General features: G+C 39.0%; 1 protein-coding gene across 3 annotated transcripts in view; it reads left to right on the top strand.

Moving 5' to 3' along the window:
* Nucleotides 1–11715, top strand: part of CCDC6 (coiled-coil domain containing 6) — a 57303-nt gene extending 45588 nt beyond the window's left edge. The window contains exons 8-10 of one of the 3 annotated variants that reach the window (XR_012995453.1): nt 3760–3884; nt 6160–9632; nt 9909–11715. Coding sequence is in view for 1 of the 3 variants with exons in the window: in XM_076339310.1 (XP_076195425.1) it covers nt 3760–3884; nt 6160–6351 (317 nt within the window). In the remaining 2 variants the exon portion in view is untranslated. Of the gene's footprint in view, nt 1–3759; nt 3885–6159 lie in introns of all 3 variants that reach the window. The other 2 variants (XR_012995452.1, XM_076339310.1) reach the window with 2 other exon arrangements.
* Nucleotides 11716–24271: the final 12556 nt, after the last annotated feature.

Genomic DNA, 24271 nt, shown 5'->3' with positions numbered 1-24271 from the left:
ACTGTATCATAAATGTAAGAATAATTTTGCCTCAGATGTCTTCTAGTGCAGCATGTTTTCAGATAGTTCTGTTTTACACTGTGAACAGATATTAAAGGTCAGTTAAGTAGCTATCACTTGAACTTTTATTTCTTTTTTGCGCTCTTATTCTCTTTTACTGTCTCTTCTTCCCCCCCGCCCCCATAGAAGTTGCCCAACAGATGCATAGTTCAAACAGATTTCTAGAGTTTGGTGATGAACTAGTAATGAGACTGCTATTGTGCTCTGAATCAAAACTTCTTGTAGAAGTCTAATCTTGAACGTGTTGGAAAAAAGTCAATTTCCATTTCTCTTTAGTAGAGAAATGGCTTTTGTACTTCTGCTGTTTTCTGTTGTAAAACAATAACTATAAAATTAAGAATTCCTGTCTCTAGTACTTTGTATAACAAAGGCAAACTAACCTTTTCTAAGTTTTTAATTACGGAATATGTTTTTTAAGTCTATGTATTTGTGTTACTAACACATTTATTGGCAGAAATTTAAAATCCCTTAGAATTGTGCTTGGACATTCATTAACAGTTGTTGGCCATGGATGTTATATAGTGATCACAAACTCACTTGTACATAACGAAGTGAATCCTGCATGCCCTGCTTTCCCAAGTTCACCTTTAGAACCCGTCAAACAGAGTCCTACAGTAAGGGCAAATGAGATGTGCTTTATATTGACATTCTGCAAGATGGGATTGAGACATTTTATTACACAGGTCTGCTAGAATATATAAAATGTCTTTAAATGCTTTAATTTTCAAGATTGACTTTAGTTTTTCAGAAGGACTCAAAATAGTTTTCATCCAAGTGTTGCAAAAGGAGTAAGCATGTGTGAAAACTAGCTATGGCCATAAGCCATGTTACCGTGTTAGAGATGAGCATTATGATAGAGTTTTTCAAGAGGTTTTTGGGCTTCTGAAATGAGCCAAATCACTTGAAACAATACATGTTTTGTTATCCTTTTCCTGTAACTGTGTGTACAGAAACGTAGTCGTGCTAACAACTGTTCTGGAGTAACAACTTTGAACATTTGTGGTTATACATGTGCAGCCTTCATAATAATACAATATTCAACTGCACATTGTACCTGCAGTAACCACTGTAATTGCACAGTGGTTATAATTGAAATATATATATATAATTGAAAGTACGCATAGGAAAAACGATCTGGTAACTTACAGGCTTGCATCCTAGATTACTTAGAAATGCACCTAATTTAGGTGCTGATGTGTCAGTGCAGGAGTACTCTGTTGATTTGTTCCTACACTGGGACTGAAGCACATTCCTTGTTCCCCGTGGACTTTACTTCCCATCAGTAGTTGGTACAAGAGTGCTGCGTTCTAGTGGGAATTATATCCCACAGACAGGGGATGCTGAAACACAGTCTGAAGCAGAGTTAAAAATAGCACAGCTGAAATGATTGTTTCTAACAGAGTTCACAATTTTGGTAATGTTGGTACAGTAAATGTTCCAGGCTACCACTTCTGCACAGGCAGCTACATTACTCTCCTTCACATCTGATAAATTAATATCCACAGTTGGGAAGTTTCAGACTTCAGAAAAAAAGAAGCAGCAGTTTGTAAGAGAACTAATGAGATTAATAGGGAATTTTGTACAGCTGTCTGTTATATATGAATGCAGTAATGGATGAAAACAAATAGTTTGTGAGTACTTTATATCTAAAATAGTACAGTAAGACACTGTCAAAAATATCAGCACAGAATAATACAACAGCTATTTTGCATCAAGTAATTGTATGACTTGGCATGTTTCGTTTGGGAAATGATGTGCCTGAATTTGTAGAAACATAATTTGAAACTAGTTAGAAATGCTATAATTTCATATGGATAGCCAGCCAGGTTTAATGGGTCAGATTCTGGCTTCTGAATCCCAGAGCCTTTTGTGCTTGCATGGCTTGAGAAGCTGCTTTTGAGGACTCTTTCAAGCTGAGATACTGCTGAGATTTCTAGCACAGTGCATGGAACTTTGAAGATTGTGGAAGTATTGCTACTCCTAGGCAGCTGGGGATTAGTTACTGTAATTACCAATTAGTCTTTAGTGTAGATAAACTGTTTTATGCTTTGCTTCTGCAGCTAGGCTAGATAGAGATTTTGGGCTGCAGAGATGAGCTACCTTGGATGTACATGCGCTACTCTGTTATCACTTCTTTGACTGTCATGTAGACTTGCATTTGTAAAACTTTTGGAGCTGGTTTATCCCAAAGCAGTCCAAAATTGTAATGTTGCAAAGGTGACTTTAAGCATATATTTTGCCTTTTATTGTTCTGGGCTCTTGTCTCTGACTTACAATACATTGTCACCTATGTGAATGTTGACTTGTTTCTGTCCTTGTGCTTACAAAAGCACTTGGTTATAAAACATGTGCTGTACAGACAATTCAATTGTGTAGTCAAAAGTCAGATTAATTTTGTTAATCTGCATTGTTTAACTACTCTAAAGTGACAGTGATTCCATTGGAGTCACTCGTAATTTGCACCAGACATACATTGGGGATGTAGCAGAATCAAATTTAGAATTGAAGGAAGCAAGGGGAGTATGTTTTCTTATATGACTTTATTAGTGATCTGAGGCTTGGGGTTGTTTCTCCCCCCCACCCCCCAAGATCTTGTCTCATCAGTTATAGGCACAAACACAGATACATGCAGTTAAGGACAAAGCTGGGTGTTGGTGCATACTGTAGCTGCAGTGGCACTGTTTTGCATTGATTTAGTGTTGAAGTGTGAAAACTGTTAAATCCAATGTGGTGTTATAAAAGTTTAATAGAGCTTTAGAAATTTTTTTGGTCATAATTCTCCAAAGCAGTTGCTAGTGTCTAATGCTAAACAGCTGAGAAAAGACTTTTCTCCTACCTTATTGATATTTTTGTCAGAAAGCAATAATAAGCTAAAGGTTTTGGAAAATGTTCTGTTTTGAGAAATACTCAAGATGTTCAGAACACTTCAAGGTCTGAACTTTAAACACTTAGCAGTTGCTGTTTCTGTTTACCTTGGTTAGCTATACAGGTACTCTGCATTTTTATAAATGAGTTCTTACAGAAAGGAAATATTTAAATGGAAGAATTAGATATTTGCACTTTTGAATATTAGGCTTTCCTTAATGTGGATAAAACAGGTTGTAATTTTAAATGTTAGTTGCTAGTCCAGTCCTGCTAGCAACTAATCCCAGAATGTTTTAACTTCACAGCCCCAAAGATCTTTGGGTCCCTGCCTATAAATGCCAAGGCAAAACAGGAGGAAGCCTGAGTGCAGATCTGGTATGCCTTGGAGGAGCCACCTACATCCAGTTTCTTTGTGGAAACTCGTAGTGGCCCAATGCTAGATGGCTTCTCCAGGCACAACTGCTCTGCTTCTTCAGACTGTATTTTGTTCAGGGAGCCATTTCCTCCGAGGAGAAATAGAAGGCCAGATGGAAATACTTGTGGACTAAAACTAAGCTGCCAGGGGACCTTTAGACCGTTTATGTTAAGTGAAAAGTAATATTTAACATTGTATAATGTATGTTTTGAAACATATGGTAGTTTACTACAAGAAAAGAAAATAATTTTACATCATGCTTTTCAGTACAATGACTATTTTTTAGGTGTCTAATCTGGCAGCAGTTACCATTTCTTAACCTATCATTGATTCAGAACTAAAAAATTTTGAAAAGCCTCACACTTCAGTTTGTAATCTAAACAAGAATGTTGATGTTACCTTGTTTTAACAATTTTTAGGTCTGTCATATGCAAGTCACACAGTTGGTTTCACACCACCAACTTCACTGACTAGAGCTGGAATGTCTTACTACAATTCCCCAGGCCTTCATGTGCAACATATGGGACCATCCCATGGTATTACAGTAAGTATTTAAAATAGTAAATACTTGTTACCAATGTCAGTTTGGTTTTTAAAAGTTATGATTGCTTGTCCTTAAGCTTTTTTACAAAACATTTTTGTAAATGTTTGTTTTTGTCTCCTTACTCCAAGATATCTATTGCTGCTTTCTTCAACCCTGATTTTCCTCTTCACCCCTCAGAAACTGATTCTTTTTGGAGAACCTTATTTTCTGCAAAAGAATAGGATGTATTATCATCTTAAGGACAGTAATAGGTATCATCTTATGGATCAGCAGGCAGGGTGTGAGAAGTGATGTTCTAAGCTACTAAGCCTATCCCGGGAAGTAAAAACATTGCTTTCATTTTTCTCCTAGTCTCCACCATCTGACGGATGAGTCATCTGAGGTTGCTCCAAGCTCAGGTTTTCTTCAGGATGACACACAATGCTACCACCATGTCACTGTAACAGGCAGTTAACTCTTATTTTCTATTCTCATTGGCAAAGAAGAAAGTTAATATAAACATTTGTTAGGACAATTTCTCATATCTTTCAACTGGATTTATTTCCTTTTTATCTCCGATGTTTGATGCATTTCTACTTAATCGTGTTTCTTCTAAATATTTGTGGAATTTAATGCACAAAGAGTGCCTAAATATTAGCCATTTGGCAAAATACCTTATAGTTGTTGTATCAAGACCATTTTAATTTTTCTCAACAGGTATGATAGTATATAAATATCCTGCAAGGTTTTGTATATACTTGTCATTCTCAGATGTGAAAACATGTTTCAATAGAATTTTTAGTAGAATGCTAAAATATAGCTGCTCCTAAAATCATTTGGGTGAGCGTGCAAAGGTAATTGTTAGTTTAATTGAGCAAAGAGCAGTGGGAATGCTACAATAGTGGGTAGAACAGGAGGGAAGCTGGAGCTCAGCAGGAAGGTAGAATCCTGGTCCAGGTTCAGCCCACTGCTGTGTGTCACATGAATTAGTCACAGGAAGATCTTTATGCTTCTGGAAAACCTGGACCCTAATTTTATAAATAAGTTTTTCAAGGAACTTGTTCTGTTCAGTCTCTGTGAAATACTACTCTTTCTGAAATCGTAAATTAATTGGTGTCACATTGAGTCACTATGAAAAAGATCATCTTCAGGACAAAATACTAATTGTTTTGAGAAAGGTGTTCATAAGTAGCACTTGGCTTTGTCTTGATACTGAAACCAGGTCCCTTCATATTATTAGATGTACACAAATGCAATAAATGATTTTAAGTGTTTCAGAGACATCAGTCGTCAAGAATCCCTTGGCTTTTTGCATAGAGCATTAATCTATTGTACATAGTTGTGCAGAAAAATAGATACAATATACATTATTTGACTAAACTGCAGTTTGATTCTTGACTCTTCATTTTTGATCTCCATTACAGAATAAATTGACTTTACCTGTAGTATATTTGGTGTAGCACTGTAATCATGCTTCTCCCCAGAGTTGATCACCTTTGGTTGATTATTAATTGTGGGTGGGTGGTTTGTCATGCCATGAGGTTCTTGATTAATGCTAACTGGATTGGTAAGTAATGAGCATTTTGCTTTCAAAAGTGCAGAAGTTAGCGTTGTGCAGTGTAATTTATATTTTTACATTGCTAACATTAAAGAAGATTCCCCCCTACTGGTTTGTAAAGATAAAGTGGGTTTTGAATCTTTGTGTAAACACACAGGTTGTTGAAAATCTGTAGTTTCTGTTGAGGGGAGCTCTCTAACAACTGCTTCACTCCTGCAGCTCAAAGGGTTGTAATAATTTTTGTTCTCCAAAGAACAACTTGTATTATGCTTTGGTCTGGCTCCAGTGTGCAGGCTGAGTCTTCATACGCCAGCAGTGTAAAGTTAAAGGTTCATCAGCACCTACTGGTTGGGCAAGCACAACTGGGAGGTGCTGTCTCTACAGTATCTCTCTTTTTTTTTTTTAGGTTGCTGGTTATCATAGGTAAACGTATCTTCAGGACGTATGTCTTGTGTTCATTTCCTGCAAGCTGACAGGAAGGAATGCGTGTTCTGTTTGATCTCAAAAGTACTTCCCCTTTCCTTTGCTACTCCATTTCAGAGTAACATTTATTTTATGTAAAAGTTGTATTGTGATTCTTGCAATGTTTTGAAATGGATTCTTCCCACATAATTGTTCGGATTTTTTTGTGGTGTGGTTTTTTTTTTTCTTTTGCCAAGCTCAGTACATTGATTAGAGGACTTGCACCTAAAGTTGTTCAGGAGTGTGTTAAACATAATTTCAATATTTGTTCTGCAGAGGCCTTCACCACGAAGAAGTAACAGCCCTGACAAATTTAAACGTCCCACTCCTCCTCCTTCTCCAAACACGCAGACCCCAGTGCAGCCACCTCCGCCACCACCTCCACCACCTGTGCAACCTACGGTCCAATCCGCAGCATCGCAGTCAGCCACTTTTCAACATTCAGTGCATCCCTCCTCTCAGCCTTAGTGCATGTGCTCAGCAGTCTGTATGTCAGAAGTGGACTCATAACATGGAGCAGTTTACTAAAAGCCAAAGGCTTACTTGGCATATTTGGATTTGACTTATTTGCACTGAGGTTATATAGGCTTCACTGTTAATTGTGTTGTAAACGTTTGTATAAAATGCAGCCAGTGTTGTGGGTCTACAACACTAACTTAACAAAGTTTTCCATCAGTGTTTACTTGAACTACATGTATGTCCATTCTCTGGCTGGAACATTTGCTACTCTGTTTGGTAATACGGCATTATGTCGTTTTGCTTGGCTCCAAAGCTTCATTTTCCTGGCTTTTAGGTTTGTAAAATTAAAGGGATACCTTTTTATATTTTTTCATGACAATTTGCAGAAAATTAAAGGCATGATGGGCTATACGATAAATTCTGAAGTATTAGTGTTTACCAAGCTTATGGAAAATCAGCAGTACGTTTCAGTCATTTGAAATAACAGCTTCTAGTGCAAAAGTGAGTCAGACACCCTAATTAATCAGTGCCCAAGACACATACTCTATTGTATTATGTAGTAAATAAGCTTAATTCAGCACACAGGACACATCCATACTTCTCCTGTTTAAAAGCACCTCAAATGTATGGTACAGTCTGAATTTTACAGTGAGGGAACTGGCTTGTTGGAGTCTGTGGAATGTACAATTTGTGGACCTTAAGATTTGATGATTTCACTTGACATTTACGTTAACCTGTAAGCTGCCCATACTGTGTGATCTGTCAAAATTAACATCGGTAAGTGTGGTCCTGCCCACAGGTTACTGATAGCTGATTAAAGTGTGCTCTTTTTTTTTTTTTCTGCAGAAGGCAATGTGATTGTAGAGAACAGCTGATGATGATTTTTTTCATGTTAAAAATATATTAATTGTGATTCCCCTGAAGCAAAGTTTGAACAGGTATTCTAAATGTTCAAAAGTCTGTTAGAAAATAAGATACAAGATGAGCATATAGGAATATACTGGCGTAACAGCCAAAATGTTGTATTGCTTGGTAGAAACAGAGTACAAGAAAGTAGCACAAAATGGCACTAATGAATGCTTATTTAGCAGCCTAAGCCGGTACAATGTATAAAGAAATGTATTCTGAATACATTCTTTCCATCATTTAGCACAAATAAATTGGTTTCACTTTGCAGTGGAACAAAGTGTCACTTCTTGATATTGACATCCTACTCAGTTATATTTTTCCTGAGGTTCCTGTTGAGTACTGAGGTTTATATATTATTGATGATTTTAAGTGGTTTACCTCATATATATGGATATGTGGGCCATGGAAAATGACAAGAGAATGTTTATTTTATGAGAATATGTATCTGGCTATAATCAGAGCAGAACATGAGTAATTTATCTTTTGTTTACAAAAGTTTGTTTGACATGCCTAATGCTTTATTAAGGACATTTTTAAGAAGGAAGTACAGCATTCTGGTAGTATACTAACACTTGTACATATATTTTCATGTTTGCCGCTCACCTATTCAGTAAGAATTGCAAACTGAAAATCTTTATAAAATTAGTGCTCTAAATCAAAATAGTAAGTTAAAATAATGTTGTAAAAGGTTCAGCTTAAGGCAAAACTAGAATTTCTTCACTGTGTAGCTATGTAGTTTCAGCTCTGAGAGAATCTAGAGAAATGCATATATAGTCTATTACACTTCTTAAACCAATATGGGATCAAGTGCATTATCAAATTACATTAGTTATGGTAGTGACTCTCCAATCAAGTGATTCTCAAGATTGTGGCAGACCTAAAATTTGACCAGTGCTTCCATCTGAAAACAATTGAGGGTAGCAGATGCTCACCTTTCCATAGAGGAAACTCAGCTGTGAGCATTGTAATTAAACAGAGCTCCTGAATCAGTGGCAGGATTGCATGTGAGAAAATTACAGACAGTCAGAGGTGGGACTAAGGTCAAGATAGGATTGGTTTAGTTTGATGCTTGTCCTTTTGTAAACATAAGACGAAGAAAAATTAGATTCTTTTATAAGTAGGATTCCAGCTCAAGTATACCACTATTTAAAATGGTGCCCTCCTTTCTGAAGTGCTTTGAGATTCTTGGACACATGGCTCTATAGAGTGGCTCATAGTGGTGGTAGTATAGATGTGGGGGGGAGGGGGGAAAGCCTTTGACAGTGTTGTTTTAAGATCTTAAAATGGAAAATTGCCTAGAATAATTTACATTTGAAGCATATTCCAAAACTGAATTTGTCTAACCCAAGTTCAGCTGCTGTTATGAAGTGTCTTAGTGAACTCTCCTTACTATTCCAGTGGGACTGTTACCAGAAGAAAATAAAGAACTGACAAATGTATACTTAAATCCTGAAAGTGTAACAAGGCGCTAAGCTGGCCTTACCTAACTAAGAATATTGAACAAATATTTGCTTGCAATCAGAAATGTTACACTCCATTTGTAGACTTTTTGAATAAGATGAGGAATTGTGCACAACCATCTCCTAATAAATGTAAATGGATTTTCAGTTTTCCTTGTTAATTATAGTCATGAATTACGATTCTGCAGCTGTGATTTTTATCAGATCTCCTATAGACTGGAGAAACTCACTTGACAGTGAGGTCCAGCTTACCATGAGGGCTTAAGTGCTTGACTTCTTTATCTCAGAAGCACCTGGGTGGGTTTGTGCTGTCCTTTTCAGTTGCACACTGCATCATCATCACTAGTTGTGTAAGGCCACAGAATCAATTTTTAGCTGTGATGAACATTTTGGGAGTGTACCCCTTTACAGCTAAAGGTTTTAAAAAAACAAAAAAACCCCCAAAACCCCCAAACTTCTAGCTGTCTCAGCAGTGTTTTCCTCTCTGACAATCAAGCAGCTTTCTTTTTACTTTTTCTCTCAAGGGATCTGGCTTGGACACTGGAATGCAGCTGATACTCTGTAGAGCATTAAGAATTTATTTTATCCATGATTTGTTCCAGAGAAGTTCTTTGGAAGAAGAGGTGGGACTGTTCGGAGATAGTCTTCCAACTAACAGCCAGATAAGATTGTTTTGATTACATGTACTCCTCTGAGAGCATATTCCCAAGGGCAGAAAGGACTGTCAGAGTTTTTCAAGGAAGCGTCAGTGCTTTTCCATTGGCAGTTGCTGTACTGGAGCTGAACAGAACAGGATTCCTTTCTTGTTACAATGTTCGTGTTCAGGAATCCATCTGCCTGGGTGGAATCGCTGTGCACTTCAGCTGAATGAAGAATGCAGTCTTGGAAGCAATGAAAACGAGAAAGCTTCTTGGGATCTGTGTGAGTTGTACTGCTGACAGGAGACAATTTAGACTCCGTATATTTTGTTAAATAAATGGAAACTGATCATGGAGACAAATAAAAGAGCCTTGAATACTTTGTAAAGCAAAGAACGCAGTCTCTCATCCTCAGTATTGATTATTGCTTACTAAGAGGATGCATCTAGGGATCTTGTTTAAGTCTTGTAGTGCTTTTTCTAATCTTAACACTTAGTCTTACAAGCAGTATGAGTTCTAATACTATTCAACTCTTTTTGATGTTTCCTTTTTGTTTCAGTCATGGCAGTCTATTTCTTTTTGATCCTTGGGAGTCTACAGAGCATGGACTATGCAGAGCATATTTCTCCAGTTCAAGCCATCTCATAAGAAACCAGAAGGTTTATGAGTGTAAGCTATGAAATTATAATACATGCATATGTTACAACAACCTCCTTGAGGGGCAAGATCTGTCCTCTTGAAGAGAGGGAAAACAAAGCCCCTGAGTACCAAATGGTCTGTATGCATAGAGACAATCTGGTTTCCTCAGTTCCCTGAGGAGCTGAATTCCTCTCCCAGCCCTTTTTGGATTTGGACTAGAGTTCTTAATTTTTTATTTTTTTTTTTTTAATTCTACATCTCACTGTAATAAGTACTCAGGATATCCTTCATTATGTTCCTTTTGGGTAATAACCACTAGTCCCAGTACAAACAGAGGTTAAGAGTCATTGCCACTTCATAGACCGGAGGAAGTCACTGAATATGCCAGACCATGGCCTTTACGATGCAGTCATAGTTCAGGTGGGAGTGTGTACTCATATCATGATTTTTTTTTTTTTTAGCAGCTGTTGCTGTTTTTGCATTAGTAGTGTGCCCTGAAGAGGAGATGAAACTATGGAGTTTGGCACTGCATTAACAGACAGCTGCTACATTAGGGAGAATAGTACTTGTTCCTATTCAACTAGTTAGGCTCCAAAGAAAAGTACTACCTCATCTTTAGGTTGGGATGATGTGACCACAGGGTCAGGAGAAATGTTGTAGCTGTGCTAGGTTTTGTTCTGCATGTATTACCTGGATAGGAGTCTTTTCTCACTGGAACTGTGCTCCGGAGGTTATAAAGCTTTTGTAGAGGAGGAGTTGGGAGTTAGGACAGGTGGTTGAGGGTTGAGTTTGAGAAAACTCTGTGTCCCTGTAGTAAATTGCTGCTCAGAGTACTCTTTGGCTAGGCCTGGGAATTGCCTGTACTAAAATTACATATTTTTTTTCTGTGTGGTTTCCTTTCAAAAAGTGCTGTGTTGCAGTTCTTTTAAGTTCCTGGCATTGGTATCTAATTAAAAAACAAAAATAGCAATTCCCCTTTCCACAGAAATATTGGAAGTCATCTTCTGTGTGCAAAGGCGGGTTTTCTCACAATATAAATTAATACTGTATCTATAAACAAAGGTGTTTTATTCTAGTGGTAAAACCTAAGCTGTCCAAGGCACTTTAGTTTGTGATTGCTGACTTTTGTTTTGGCAGGTGTTTCAGATGAAATCTAAGCCTCCTGTGGAGGAAGAAAAAAATCACCTGACAGCTGTAGACTGTTCCTTTCCTGCAGAAATACAGCAATTTCCTCAAATGCAAGTAAAAATGGAACAAGCATCCTTGAGCTTTTCTGAAGCTTGTATTTAAATTCAGTACCTTGGTGATTGCTCTTGTGTATTTAGAGAATCTACAAAGCCTCATTATAGGTTGGTTGGGTGTCTAGCTGGTTATTCCTATGTTTTCCTGACCCTAGTGAAGGAAGCCTGTTCAAATTCGGATCAAATTTATAAATCCACTGGTTAACAACAATGGTCAAAGTGCACATTAGTTGAGCATGAATCCAAGTGATGACTTTAAAAGCATTACACTGTGTTGGTGTGAATTGGAGCTTATTGTTGAAAGAACCTCAGATACAAAGAAGGTTTTTTTAGCAGGTTATATTTTATTCCTGTATTAGCTGTATTATTGCTTTGTTGTATATCTCAAGGTGTTTACATATATTTGTAATTGTTACGATGTGTCTGTAATCAAGCTCATCTGTGCCTTCATGCAGACTTCCAATAAACACTTGATTTTTTTTTTTTTGTATTTACTTGTATGGAAGACTATGGGGTGAATGTATATTTCATTCTATCTGTCAGCCTGTCATCACTGGGAAAAAGAGGAAGAAAATGAGAACTAGGAATCGGAGAAAGATATATGCTTGTCTTTATTTTTGCTGCCTCTGATTCTAGTTGGGCCATTTCTGGTATTTTTACTTAAATGGCTGAGTGGGGAATCTGGGGATTATCCTATTTGCATAATAAAGTTTGCATAGGAGATGTTGCTTGCTTTGGATTCGGTGAATACTCAAAGTCTAATACTTGACTCCATCAGTTTTGCTTCTATCTTGGAAGAATGTAGCTATATTTCTTGAGCTATTATTGTGGGGAAAATTCCAGAATATCTTTCTCCCCTGAATTCAACATGCATGTTTAACCTTTTACCGCTGCCTTCCAGTGAGAGTTCAGTGAGAGTTTTTTGCCACAGCAAGAACTGCAGTATCTTTTGGTCTTAGTAGGCCTATTTACCTTGAGGGTACTTTCTGATGATTGGCGGGTAGGAGAAGAACAGTGTTTCATCTTTTTTCTGGTTTTTCTAAGCTCATAGGGAGAGAGATATGTATTTGTACAAATTTGTAGGAAAACTCATGTGTTTTGAGTCAAAAGCAGCATACAGCAATACAGCTACTTTTCTAATCTGATATTGAGAGGAGGAGAAGGGGAAAAAAATGTTTCCTTTGCTTGTGTTAAGGAGTGTGCTATATATTTTGTAGTTCAGAAAAGAGTGCTTTTGCTATTTCTCTGTAGTAGTAAAGGTTATCGTGTCTGGTGGTCTACTTTAGCTTTTCTTGATTTTCTTGTAATCAAACCTGATTACAGTTAAGTAGTTCTACTATTGATGGATTCAGTCATTTCCTAATGGCTATTTGTCTTAAGAATCCACTGTGATTTCTACTGTTTTGTAATCTTTTCTTATTAAAACATTAATCAATTATTATCTTTAATAATATTAAAGCATTAACCAATTTGAATTTATGGATATCTTTTTTAATTGTAGTGAGTGCTTTCTTGATACTGGGACATCATATTAATAATCTTTGGATAGAAACAGAGAGGAGAAAAGCAGGCATAGTGTACTATAACTGCAGTGTTATAGTTGAATTGTAAACTTTAGATGCCTAAAGACAATGGTATGCATTTGTGAAAATTCTGTGCATACTTTGTTGTGTCATCCCTTGTGAAATCTCTGGTTTTGTCACCTTTTTGTTGTATGCATTCATTCATCAACTTAGCACAGAGCTCACCTGTGTGGCATACTCAGTAGCTTTTGTAAGTATTATTTCCTGTATCTGCCTGTATTGCCAAGTTTCTGGGCTTAGATCTCAAAGTTTCAGTAGCGCTTACCTATGCTTATCTTGTATTTAGTGTCTGAGTCTTGCTAAACTCATTGGTTGAATCCACTTGTCTGTCTTGTTGTTCAGCTGCTACTCAGGCATATCTCTGTGACCGCATGCTCTGCTCTAGGCAGCACAGGCCTCTGCATGTGATATATAAAGCATGCTATTCCATTTAATTTGGTGACAGTATGACCAGTAAAATCGCTGTATTATGATGGCTGCAAGTTCTTGGACACTAGGCCATGGAAGTACTTCAGTGAGTGCTAATCTAGCTGATCCATGTTACTCTCTGTTCCTAGAACCCATGCAGTATTTCTTAAAATGTCTTTATTCTCCTCTCTCCACTGCTGCCAATGCTGAGCAATGAGTGATTCTGCCTGTCTCCTTGTGAGTACCATGCCCAACACTGACACAGCCGGTGGGTCTTTGAACTGGATGAATGAGCTGTGTTGATGCTGTCTGTCTTCATGCATGTCGTTTGTTTTCTCTCTGACATTTGTCTGAACAGAAATGAGTTGCTTGAATACTTTCAGGTGAAAAGGGAAAGATGATGCATGTGATTGGTTTAATTTCAGGTTGCCTTGTCCAGGTGATCTCCCCTTTAGATGGTTCTTTTGTATTTCTTCTGGTGCTTGTACCCCTTTATAAAGGAAAGTAAGTTCCCAGCATTGCAGGAGTTAACTTAGAAATTCTGGTAAACTGCTGAGAGCAGGAGAAAGAATGATGCATTGCAAAGCCAGCGATTTAATAAGCCTAATCCTTCCTGTATGTAAAGATGCTGGCTTGGATACCAGTCTGTTTCACGTGCTTTTGAGGCCGTTCCATACCTTTCAAGGTATATGGTATATCCTTCAGCCCAGAAGCAAGAAGAGGTTGAAGTCAGTCCTGCATTTCCCAGAGGGAGACTGAAGGTACGTATAAAGACCATTAGTTCACTTCAATGCAGCAAACACTAAAGACAAGTATTGGGGAGACTGAGATGGGAACCTTGCTTTTGACCCTCAGGACTCTTCGTGAAAATCAGCTATGGCTTTTCTCTACTCCTGCACGGGGAAAAGTCTCTTCATGCTAACCAGTGAACTGGTGATGCCTGCTGTGACAAACTTTTTTTCCTTTGGGTGATACGGAGCAAGAGTTTGAGTATTTACAATGAAGAATAAAAAGTGGAAGCTGGATATGGCTTGTGTTTGCAGCGTGGAACAAGATTAGTTCCGAATTCTTTATATTTGTGAAAACGCTGTACAGTTTGCCCCATATTTTTTTCTCTGAGGCTTGAACAAAATCTGGCATGTGAATTTAATGAAACCAGAACAGTCATCTGTGGGAGTCTTAAGTATCTGTTGTGTGACCATCTCCATCCTTCCTAACAAGCAGGGAAATACTGATGTCTAGTGGGACTGATTTAAACTTCGCAGCATGAATGCTTTTCTTTGCCATACTAGAGATGAGTTGGAGAAATTACATCTACATCATAGCACATCTGGGTGTAGCCAGCTGTGTTCAGGGATCACGGTATGATAGAGAGCACTTTCATAGCTTGAGATCCCCTTTATAATACATTACATAGAGTTTTATTTTGCCCAGTCACAGTGCGGAATGTATTTTTGGGGCTGAACTTCAGAAGTATACCACTCCTACCTCCTTTCTTCCTCAGTCCCTATAGTCACACTCTGGCTTTTCTCCTGTAACTGAAGGTCCCTTTGATCCAGTGTGAAAAAGCAGTATTGCGAGCTGGGCTCTTGCAGTTCTGGATCTGAGTGCATTTTGACAGTTATTGCTGAATGAAGCAGGTTGTAACTCCATAGTGAATCTTAACGCTATCTTGGCTGTCAGCAGCAAAAAATAAATGGAGAAGAGGTCAATAATGAGTACTTGTATCTTTCTGCCTGGAGATGGGAATTGAAAATCTGCTGTGACGCATCTTTTTTCATGTTTCCTAAGAATCATCCTAATTTTTCTCTGGTTCTTCAACACATGCTATCTAATTTTACTTATTTTCTAGCAAGGGAAAGAAAGAAGGTTAGTAATATGAAGTAATTTTGCAGTTCAGCTGAGGTTGGTACCTGACTTTCTTTGGAATATGCAGATTTGCTACTCTACATCACCAAATAAGGCAAATTGTTTTGGATCACTTGTATGTGAATTTTTGCAGTCATTGTGATATGAAAAGGGTTGGGTGGTTACTTCTGTGGTGTTGTTTTTTAATAACTGCCCTCTAGGTGTTGTTATTCCCCTTTCTGTATACCTATCTTCACTGGGACAGCTGCACCATGCTTAGTTACCCCAGGGTAGACTGATGTCCTCAGGACCTTCTGAGCTTTCAGGTGTCTCGTGCCCCATAGGGTGGATCCAAAGCTTTGGAGGCCGTTGGGAGAGCAGTATGAGAGCCGTACTCCACCCTTGTAGCTAAGTGCAGAATAAGGCGGAAACTGGAGCATGCAGGAAGCACAGGCTGAGGTCGCTTTGCAGCTCTCAGCTCTGCAAACAAGCGTGCTGTTAGCCCACCAGGTTGGGTACTGTAAGGGTTGGAGCCCCCCACCCCTCCAGCTTTTGACAGCTTTCTGTCTCTTCAGAACCTGAAACAGCAGGAATTTGCAGAAAAAAGGCCAGCTCAGCACCCCCACCCATGGAGGTGCTGTGCTCTGCAGCTGTCTGCCACAGCACGGTCTTGCCTGATGATCCTAAAATCTAAGAACAAACTAAAATGCCATGATGGCCAAAGAGAGCACCTGTTGATTTGAAAATGGCACTGGACCCAATCCTGTTTCTAAAAATGTGTCTAATACAGATGTGTGACACTGATAAGTGACTGAAGGAGGATGTTAGAACGTAGTGCTGCCATGATGAGCAGGAGGAGAATAGATGGACCTGGTTGAAAGGGAAAAGTGGCGTTTGAGGCTAATAAAGGGGCAGAGAGAAAATAGGACAGGTACTCAAATATCTTCTGACTAGCCCTTTCCTCTCTGCCTAGCTAGGACTCCAAAAACAACTCCCTACTGGCTGTGAACAGCCCTAAGCTGAATAACAGTAGTGGAGTTTGTTTCTCTTATGCAGCAGTGCTGGCACCAGAAAGTACCAAAACAAACTCCAGTTTGATCAGAGAACCGAGAGCTGGATGAACTTTGGAGAGACTTACTTGCTGGAAAGCTAGGAGCAGACAGGAGAGTAGAGGGCAGTGCCAGACGGAGAAGTGTAGAAGTACTTACCAGTAGGGAAAGGGACCCTCGGCAATGAAGCACCCTTCTTTACCTGAAATAGGTTATAATTTATGTATGGGTGTATACTTGAGCAAATGGGGGAAGAAAAGATTGGCAGTGAGTTTTGGGGTTACTCTCCTGCTGTTGCATGTCTTGTAGATCTAGATCTACACTAATCTATCAATTATCTAGGCCCCAATGTGAGTAAAAAATATAGCACAGCCTTGGCAGTAGAGAAATTGAAGTTCCTAAATATGATCAAATCCACAGCTGCAGTGTTACATATCGGCAAAATCTTAATTTTCACAGAAACCGTAGCTAGAAATGAGTTTCTGTGGATGGGTGATTAAAATGATTAAGGCTTTTAAACTTAATACACTCTTCTGTTGCTTTTGCTTGTCAGGACATACTTCTGTATAAATGTAAAATCATCTATTCACTTTTCCTACACAGAGATTTTTGCAGCAGATTTAGTGAACTGTAACTGTCATAAGTTTTATTTAAATTTATTTTCCTGGGTTTTCTTTCCAGAACAAGTGCTAGCCATGACAACGTACTAAGGAATTAAACCTGTTAAAACTTACTGCATTCCTCATGCTATTAAGGAACACTAGGATTAGTCTTGCTGTTGTCTTGAGTGTTTTAATTAAGGATGATTTTAATGCTGTTAGTTCCTGAAGATAATTAAGGGTTTTAAAGTTAACTGTTTCATATTGTGAAAAGTCATTGTTTCTTTAAAAAACTTCTGTGTAGACTGAAGTATCTCCTGCTATTAAGTGTATCTGTATTGACTCTGTGTAACTGAAATTAATATCTGAGTTAAGAAAGGAACCTATCTTTTTAGCTGAAGCACCCCAAGAGCTTCCCCAAGATGCTCCGGGAATGCTGTGCCCTTGTTCCAGCAGTCTCCCTGATTTAAGGGATGATGTATTGCAAGAACAATTTGTGTGAGTCAAGATTGCATGATGAAGCTTGGACTTCTATTTTATGGTATATTTTAGGAATCCACCTAACTGAAATGATGGCCCTTTGCACTAAAATTCATGTTAACTGTAATTTCAGCCCAAATCTTACCTAAATTCTTGGGAAAACATGGTTTCTTGACAGCAGTAACCCTGCTAAGTTTGTCTGGAGCATAATGATTTTTTTTTTTCTAGGGAGATGTTACTAGGGAAATCTCCGTGCATGTGCAAACATTGTTAGAAATATCATTAATGTCCTGCCAGTTTTACCAGCTATCTTAGTTCAATCCATCTGCCTGATCTGTAAGAGAAAGACAAAAACAAACCCATTTTGGACTGAATACTATAGCACATTTTTAGCACTGCCAGCATGCAAGCTGGAGACCAGCGTGGAGACTGCTCGTGATAGGTTCTCATTTCAGAGTTAAACTGGTTCAGGCTTGTTCCTATCTTTGTCTGTAAAGGGTCTGAGAGGAGAGACATATGGAAGGAAAATGGAAGGAAAAAACATGAAGGAAATAATCAGCTTCTGTGAACACCACTTCCCACGACTACTGAGAGCAAGAACCCCCGAAGGGTTTTTACACTTTGAACTTTTAACGTTCAACATAGATCACTATTTCCAGGGCAGGACTGTCAGGCAAGGAAAGACAGACTTTGTTTCTGTTCTGGTGTTTAACAGCTTAACTTAACCACCCTCCATTTTACAGAATGTTGATTTGAATAATGAAACAAATCATTATGAGCAATACATGAAGACACTTTGGATGTGTCAGGGGAATAACAAGGGCAAAGAGGGTACAATGTGAACAGAGTACTTGCCTTTGCACCTTTGCATTGCCTAATAACTGAGTGAGGGGGAGATCCAGCTTGTTTTCTAAAATGAAATGGACCAGATTTCGGTACTTTTGCTAGAGTTAAATAGCTTGGTTTTTTCCAAATACCTTGTCGTGGTTTAACGTAACTTTACTCAGTCTTTACAGAACTCTGTTCTTTTGAAATATGTGGAATATTCTGATTCTGAAACTTTTTCTGAGTTTCAGGTTTCTGTAAAATGTAAGAAGGTGTCTCCATTTTTCTGGGTTACCTCTTTGAGGAAAACTATAAAATTAAGCTAGTTTCTTTCCTAAAGAGTCCTAATGTTTAATTGATCAGAGTCAGGATACCTCATGATAGTAATAAAATTTGATCAAGATTTGCCAAAGATTTACTAGGTCAAGCCATTAAATGTTGAATAAACTATACACTGTTATAACTGCTTGTGACTGAGAGAGTCTTTCAGGCTACAAAATTCACATCTTGAATGGTTTATACTAGCACAAGCAGCCAGAAATGTAGCCTGGTATTTTTTTGTGTGTGTGGTGTAATGAAAATATATTTAAACCTCTTGCCTTAATTTCAGGAAGGTTTGGGGGGGGGGGGTTGTGTGTTGGTTTTGGGTTTGGTTTCTTTTTTTTGGTTAACATGCTGCCAGGTTTATTTGCCTGCTACTTGCTTCTCTTGCAAATCTCGCTCTTTGGTCCATACTGCATTTTAGTAATCTCCTATAATTGCTGGGCCAGCTTTCCTTTACCACTGCAAAGCTATATTTTAGAGTTTTTTCTTTAATGATACAAATGTCCTGTAATTTACACATGATGATGAACCTGCCAAGCTTAGCTGTCATGCTATAGTAGTCTCATCTGCTGCTGACAGTAGAACTTCCATATTCTCACATGCTTTTCAGTTATTTCCTATCTTCCAAATTCCTGTTTTTAAAACTGTTCTGGAAAGAAGAGTTTATAATGGTTTGCTTTTTTCACAGCACTGCCACTTGCAGTTATGAATTGCCACCTGATCTTATTTAAAAGGTATTAATGCAAGGAAACTTTTGAGATGTAATTAAGCAAACATCAATGAACCTTTGACCAGTTCCCCAAAATACTTGGATTTGTTGAGGGCTGAAGTTGGCACTTACCTAGATATTGTGGGTCAGCTGTTGTTCTTGTTCACACTGATGAAATAACTAAAGTGAGGTTATTTTGGACTTACACAAACAGAAACGAGAACGGAGTTCGGTTGCAAATTCCAAATGGATGGGTGGGCTTCGAAATTAGCTTTGACATCTTCTACACCTTCCTGAAAACTTTACAGTGGTTTCTAAACCGAACGCTTCCTCCAAGCCTCAGATCTCAGAGTTCAATGAAAGGCACAGCAACGTTATTCCTGCAGGGGCAAAAGGAGCCAGGTTACTGTTCTCTCGGCATTTATGCCCTGATATTAAAGTTGCTCATATGATGCTCAGGCTTCACTTTCTTCCTCCACGACAAATCCCAAAAAATAGAGCAGACGACAAAAGCCTGACACTTGCTACAGCTTTCCCATCCAAGTTGGCCTAAGGCTGAGGTGGGGGGAAGTCTCAGCAAAGAGCAAAGATTCAGCAAAGACTTTTTTGTTTGTTTTCCCCTCCCAAGTGCTCTGCTCAGAGGCAGGGTTCCTGGCTGTGCCTCTTTTGTTTCCAGAGCAGTTACATAATTACTGCACGACTTCAAAGATAGGTTAACGGAAGCCATTAAGGATGTTTTCCATCCCTGGACTGGAGAAACTTAAGGTGGTTTGTCAGCCTACCCTAAAGCAGAAAACTTCCCTTCAAGGAAAATAATTACTTTCTGCAAATGCAGCTTTAGTTCACTGTTGACCTATTCAAATTTAAAATTCATCTCTTTTTACCTGTTTTACTTCAACTCTTTTAACTAGGGTGAATCTACTCTAAGATTATTCTCCTTACTGGTGGATCTATAAAATAGTATTTTAAAAAAATATATTTCTGCAAGTTGAAGCCATGGCATTTCTATGAAGACTCTGGCCCTGTATTTAAGATGCTGTCTAGTTGTATACGAAGTCTGTGCCAATTGGCCTCTTGGGCAAATTATAGAGACTTCTTTTAATGACTATATGGAGGTGGGGGAAAACAGCAATGAGGAGGAAAATGGAAGAGGAAATTCATGTGTCAGTTCACACACCTATTAACTGTATAGGAATGCTTTGTGTGTTGGAATAAATTCCAAGCCTGTGTAGAGATATTTAAAACAAACTTTCTCCGATGTTTCAACTATTTCCAAAATACAAAAATAAGTCTAGCCAAATAAGAATAGCTTATTTTTTTGTCAAATGAACACTTTTTTCTTTGTCTGACTCTCAAATCCTTTTAATATCCTTGCAGGTATTATGCCTGTTCTGAGGGACTTCTCGTTACCTAAAAGTAAGCCACATGAATCAATGGAGAAATAGCCTTTCTTTGAGGCAAGACTCATCCCTAACAGTAGAGAAGAATCTGAAGAACTCACTCCAAGCCCAGCCTACCCCTACCTAAATTGCACGCCACTGCAGAACCTTGGCTTGGCCGTCAGTCTCATGTCGTAGTCATGAGTCTGACTTGTGCAATACCACCATTCAAGGTAGGACTGCTTCCTTCTTTCAGGAAGCATTCTAGATTCCTGCTGAAAGTGGTTGTTCTTTGTCTTTAATACATGAGTTTGCCTTGGGGGGGGACACATGACCACCCTTCTCCAAAGCCTTGTGAATTCCAGGTAGAGGCTTCACTCTATCTTAGATGTCAGATGTACAGATGTACTTCTCCCAAGTAACTAGCGATAGGACAAGAGGAAATGGCCTCAAGTTGCACCAGGGGAGGTTTAGATTGGATGTAAGGAAAAATTTCTTTCCTGAAAGAGTGGTGAAACATTGGAACAGGCTGCCCAGGGAAGTGGTGGAGTCCCCATCCCTGGAGGTATTTAAAAGATGAGTAGATGAGGCACTTAGGGACATGGTTTAGTGGGTGGTGGTGTTGGGTCGATGGTTGGACTTGATGATCTTAGAGGTCTTTTGCAACCTCAATGATTCTATGATTCTATGTGGTCTAATTTCTAACTGTTCAGGGAAAAGCTTTTCAGGTTTTGATAGCTATTTTAAGGGGCAAGAGGATCAAAGCAATCTCTAGCCAGAAGCTCTCCAAATGAATTTAGACTGGACGTGAACATGCTAAAGGATTTCCAAGGTAGACCCATTTATGCCTACTAGAGTGTACTTCACTTCAGTGTTCTCCAGTGATATTGTCTGAGTGCCATCTAAATCAATCCCGTGGAGCTCTATTTATGTATGTAATAGCACTGGGTTTTCTAAGATTGAGGTCAGTGAGCTGGTGGTTTAGCCTCTCTCTCCTGATCTCACTGTCAAGGTGGGATTGCCTAGTCTGAAACGCACTGGTAAACAATTTGCCATTTGATGCCTTGCTTGTATGCATGATGCACAGACTGTTTCTGAGCCCAGAAATTCTGTAGGTTAAAGGAAACCGACGCTCAATAGATGCACTCTGCACTTTATGTCCTTAGAAGGGGGTGTTCTCTTGTGCCTCATTCATATGTATCTTTTTGGCCTGTTGTACCAGTAAGTCTTACAAGCATCCCTTGTGAAATAAGGATAACACCAACTGTCCAAAACTCAGGTGCTATAAAGAAACTTTTTCTGCCTTGTTCAAAAGTGAATGAATGTTTCTGAACATTGACAGCAGTTACGGAGAGCTGATCATCTGAATTATTATGGCACTCCCACGTGATTCTAGCTGCTGTTAACAGTAAGCGTCTGATGCCTGATTTGTAGTGGGCAGCAGGTGCTTCATAAGACTGTTAAGATGCCCCAGCCTGGCCACGTTGTGTAAGGTGCGTTATTTGTGACAGGTGTCTGGAGTCTTCCTCAAGTGGGAAAAAGCCACAGATAATGGCAATGGAAAGTAAACAAAATCCTGATGCTCACAAAATGATAGAGAAGTACTATAGGGCTTTGGACAGGACTTGCCATGTGGATATATTGCATTGGAAGTGTCATTTGCAGCACTGAGAAGAAGAAACCTTCCTCGGCCTGCTTTCAGGACAGGGATGAGTATGTAACATGCATATATTCTACTGACCATTTGGTTTTCTAATTTTTCTAGTTGTTCCACTACTTGCTGTAATGATTACTGGACAAGTTGGAATACTCCATCTCAAAGTAGATTGCAAAGGTTTCAAAGATAGATCTTGTTACATAATTTAGTTGGTACATGACGTACCTCAGAGATGAAAGCCCCTCTAGGTTCAGCTATTACACTGAGATTTGGAACCTTCCCAAATGCTGACCCTGCACAACTCTGACTCTGGGTCAGCACAAGAGCACGGTACTGGCAGATCTTGGGCTGCTAGCCTACTGAAATACAGCGTCCTGATCCTTTCATGTGGGAATCTTTGCCATATACTCTTTAAGTAGCAAAGCCCAAAAGCCAAATCGAGTTTAACAGAGGTACAGTTACACATTTATGTCTGATTTACAGAGAAGTTACAGAGGAGTCCCCAAGCTGTTTCAGTGAAGACATACTTTTTCATATTTGTACTTTTTTGGTAAGGAAGCTGAAATGATCAGTAAACAGGCAATGGTTTCCAATTCTCTTCACAGTTACTGGGGGGATGATTCACTTACTTAAACTTGGAGAGAGTATCACATTGCAGTGGTAAAACACACTGGATATGTTTACATTGTAGTTGTCAGAGCAAGTACATTTTAAGCTAATTTATTGATGGTAAATTGTCCAAGCTCTTTGCAGATATGGTGAGATTAGCAGTACTTGAGATAGATGGCTTCAGTATAGCGCAGTATTTACGCTGCAGAATACAAGGATTGATGATTTGGAGGCAGAGCAAGCATTAACAAGCGGAGGACAGGAGTTAGCAGGAAACCATGGTATGGATGCCAGGATTTCTGAATGGCAGAACAATGACCCACACCTGCCCAACGCAGGCTGTTTCCTCCTGCCTTGTCACGTGTGAGCTGCTGCAGAAGCTCATGGAATGTGTCTGCACAGCCCCTGCTTGCCTGTCCTTGGCAAACCAGGGTGAGTTGAAGAGCTGGGCCTGAAAGCTGTAGCCCCTTGGTGAGCTTGCCTCTCATCTTGAGAGCGTTTACAGAGCTTCCCAAAACTTGGATGACAAAGGCGTGATGCCAACAGGAGGAGGTAAGCTTTTATTGGTTAATGTTTCTCTTTGGATGCAAAAACCCACTTACAAACTATTTCTTCAGGAATCAATTATGATTGAGAGTTATCGTGGGCCTGGGTGTGAATCTAAAGCCTGCTTGCCATTGCTGAGTAACTCTGTGTGTGTCTGCACTAAATGCAGACCAAGGGTGTTTACAGTGGACAAAGCTATATTTAGACAAGCCCTGGTGGCAGCTTAACATAGGCTTAAAATAAACCTCTTCCATTGTGGAATCTTCCTTTCCCTTTTGTCCCTCCACTAAATGAGTTTGTCTTGGCAGTACAAAATTAAAATACATAGGCTTTTTGGGACACTTTACAGACATTTGGAGATAAATTGTGAAGTGCTTTAGTATGTGCTGTATCGCCAACAGATCAATGCATAAGCATAACTACAAAAATGCAGTGTAATTTGGAATCGTGGTCTCAGCCTGTGAAGACCCAAGACTAGGCTAAGGGCAGTACTGGAAATAAGGCTACATCTTAACTGGCAGAACTGCATTATACAGAAAAAAATTGACAACATTTGCATTGAAATGAGATTGAACTGAGATGAACTTAGGTCGCTGGCTGTTTCATACTGCTACTATTAGCCTCTCCATTTCATTGACAGACAATAAATGCCTTCTTCAGTATTTTAATGTAGTTAAGTAAGTGAGGGAAAAGCTAACTCAACTCTATTAAATGAACTTAATACTCAAGCAAGATGAAAAGTGTATGCCTGTGCTCTGCAGTCTCACAGGAATGCATTATGCTACTTCCTGCCCTGATAAATGTGTGCCATTAAACTTCAGTATTCTCTACTGCTAAGAAGTAGATGAATTGTCAGCGGGGAATAAGCAAACACCACTTTTGAGGAACCGTCTCCAGTATTTATGCTCTACCTGGTGGCTACCTCAACAATCTCAGCATACCAAAGGCAAGTATTTTTGTTATCTTTTTGCTCTGAAGCTGAAGTAGTCTACTTGGCCCGTGTTTGCAAAGGCTATTTTACGTAGT

This window comes from Aptenodytes patagonicus, chromosome 5 (assembly GCF_965638725.1).
Source record: "Aptenodytes patagonicus chromosome 5, bAptPat1.pri.cur, whole genome shotgun sequence".
Classification (NCBI taxonomy): domain Eukaryota; kingdom Metazoa; phylum Chordata; class Aves; order Sphenisciformes; family Spheniscidae; genus Aptenodytes; species Aptenodytes patagonicus.
This window is presented reverse-complemented; position numbering and strand designations above follow the sequence as displayed.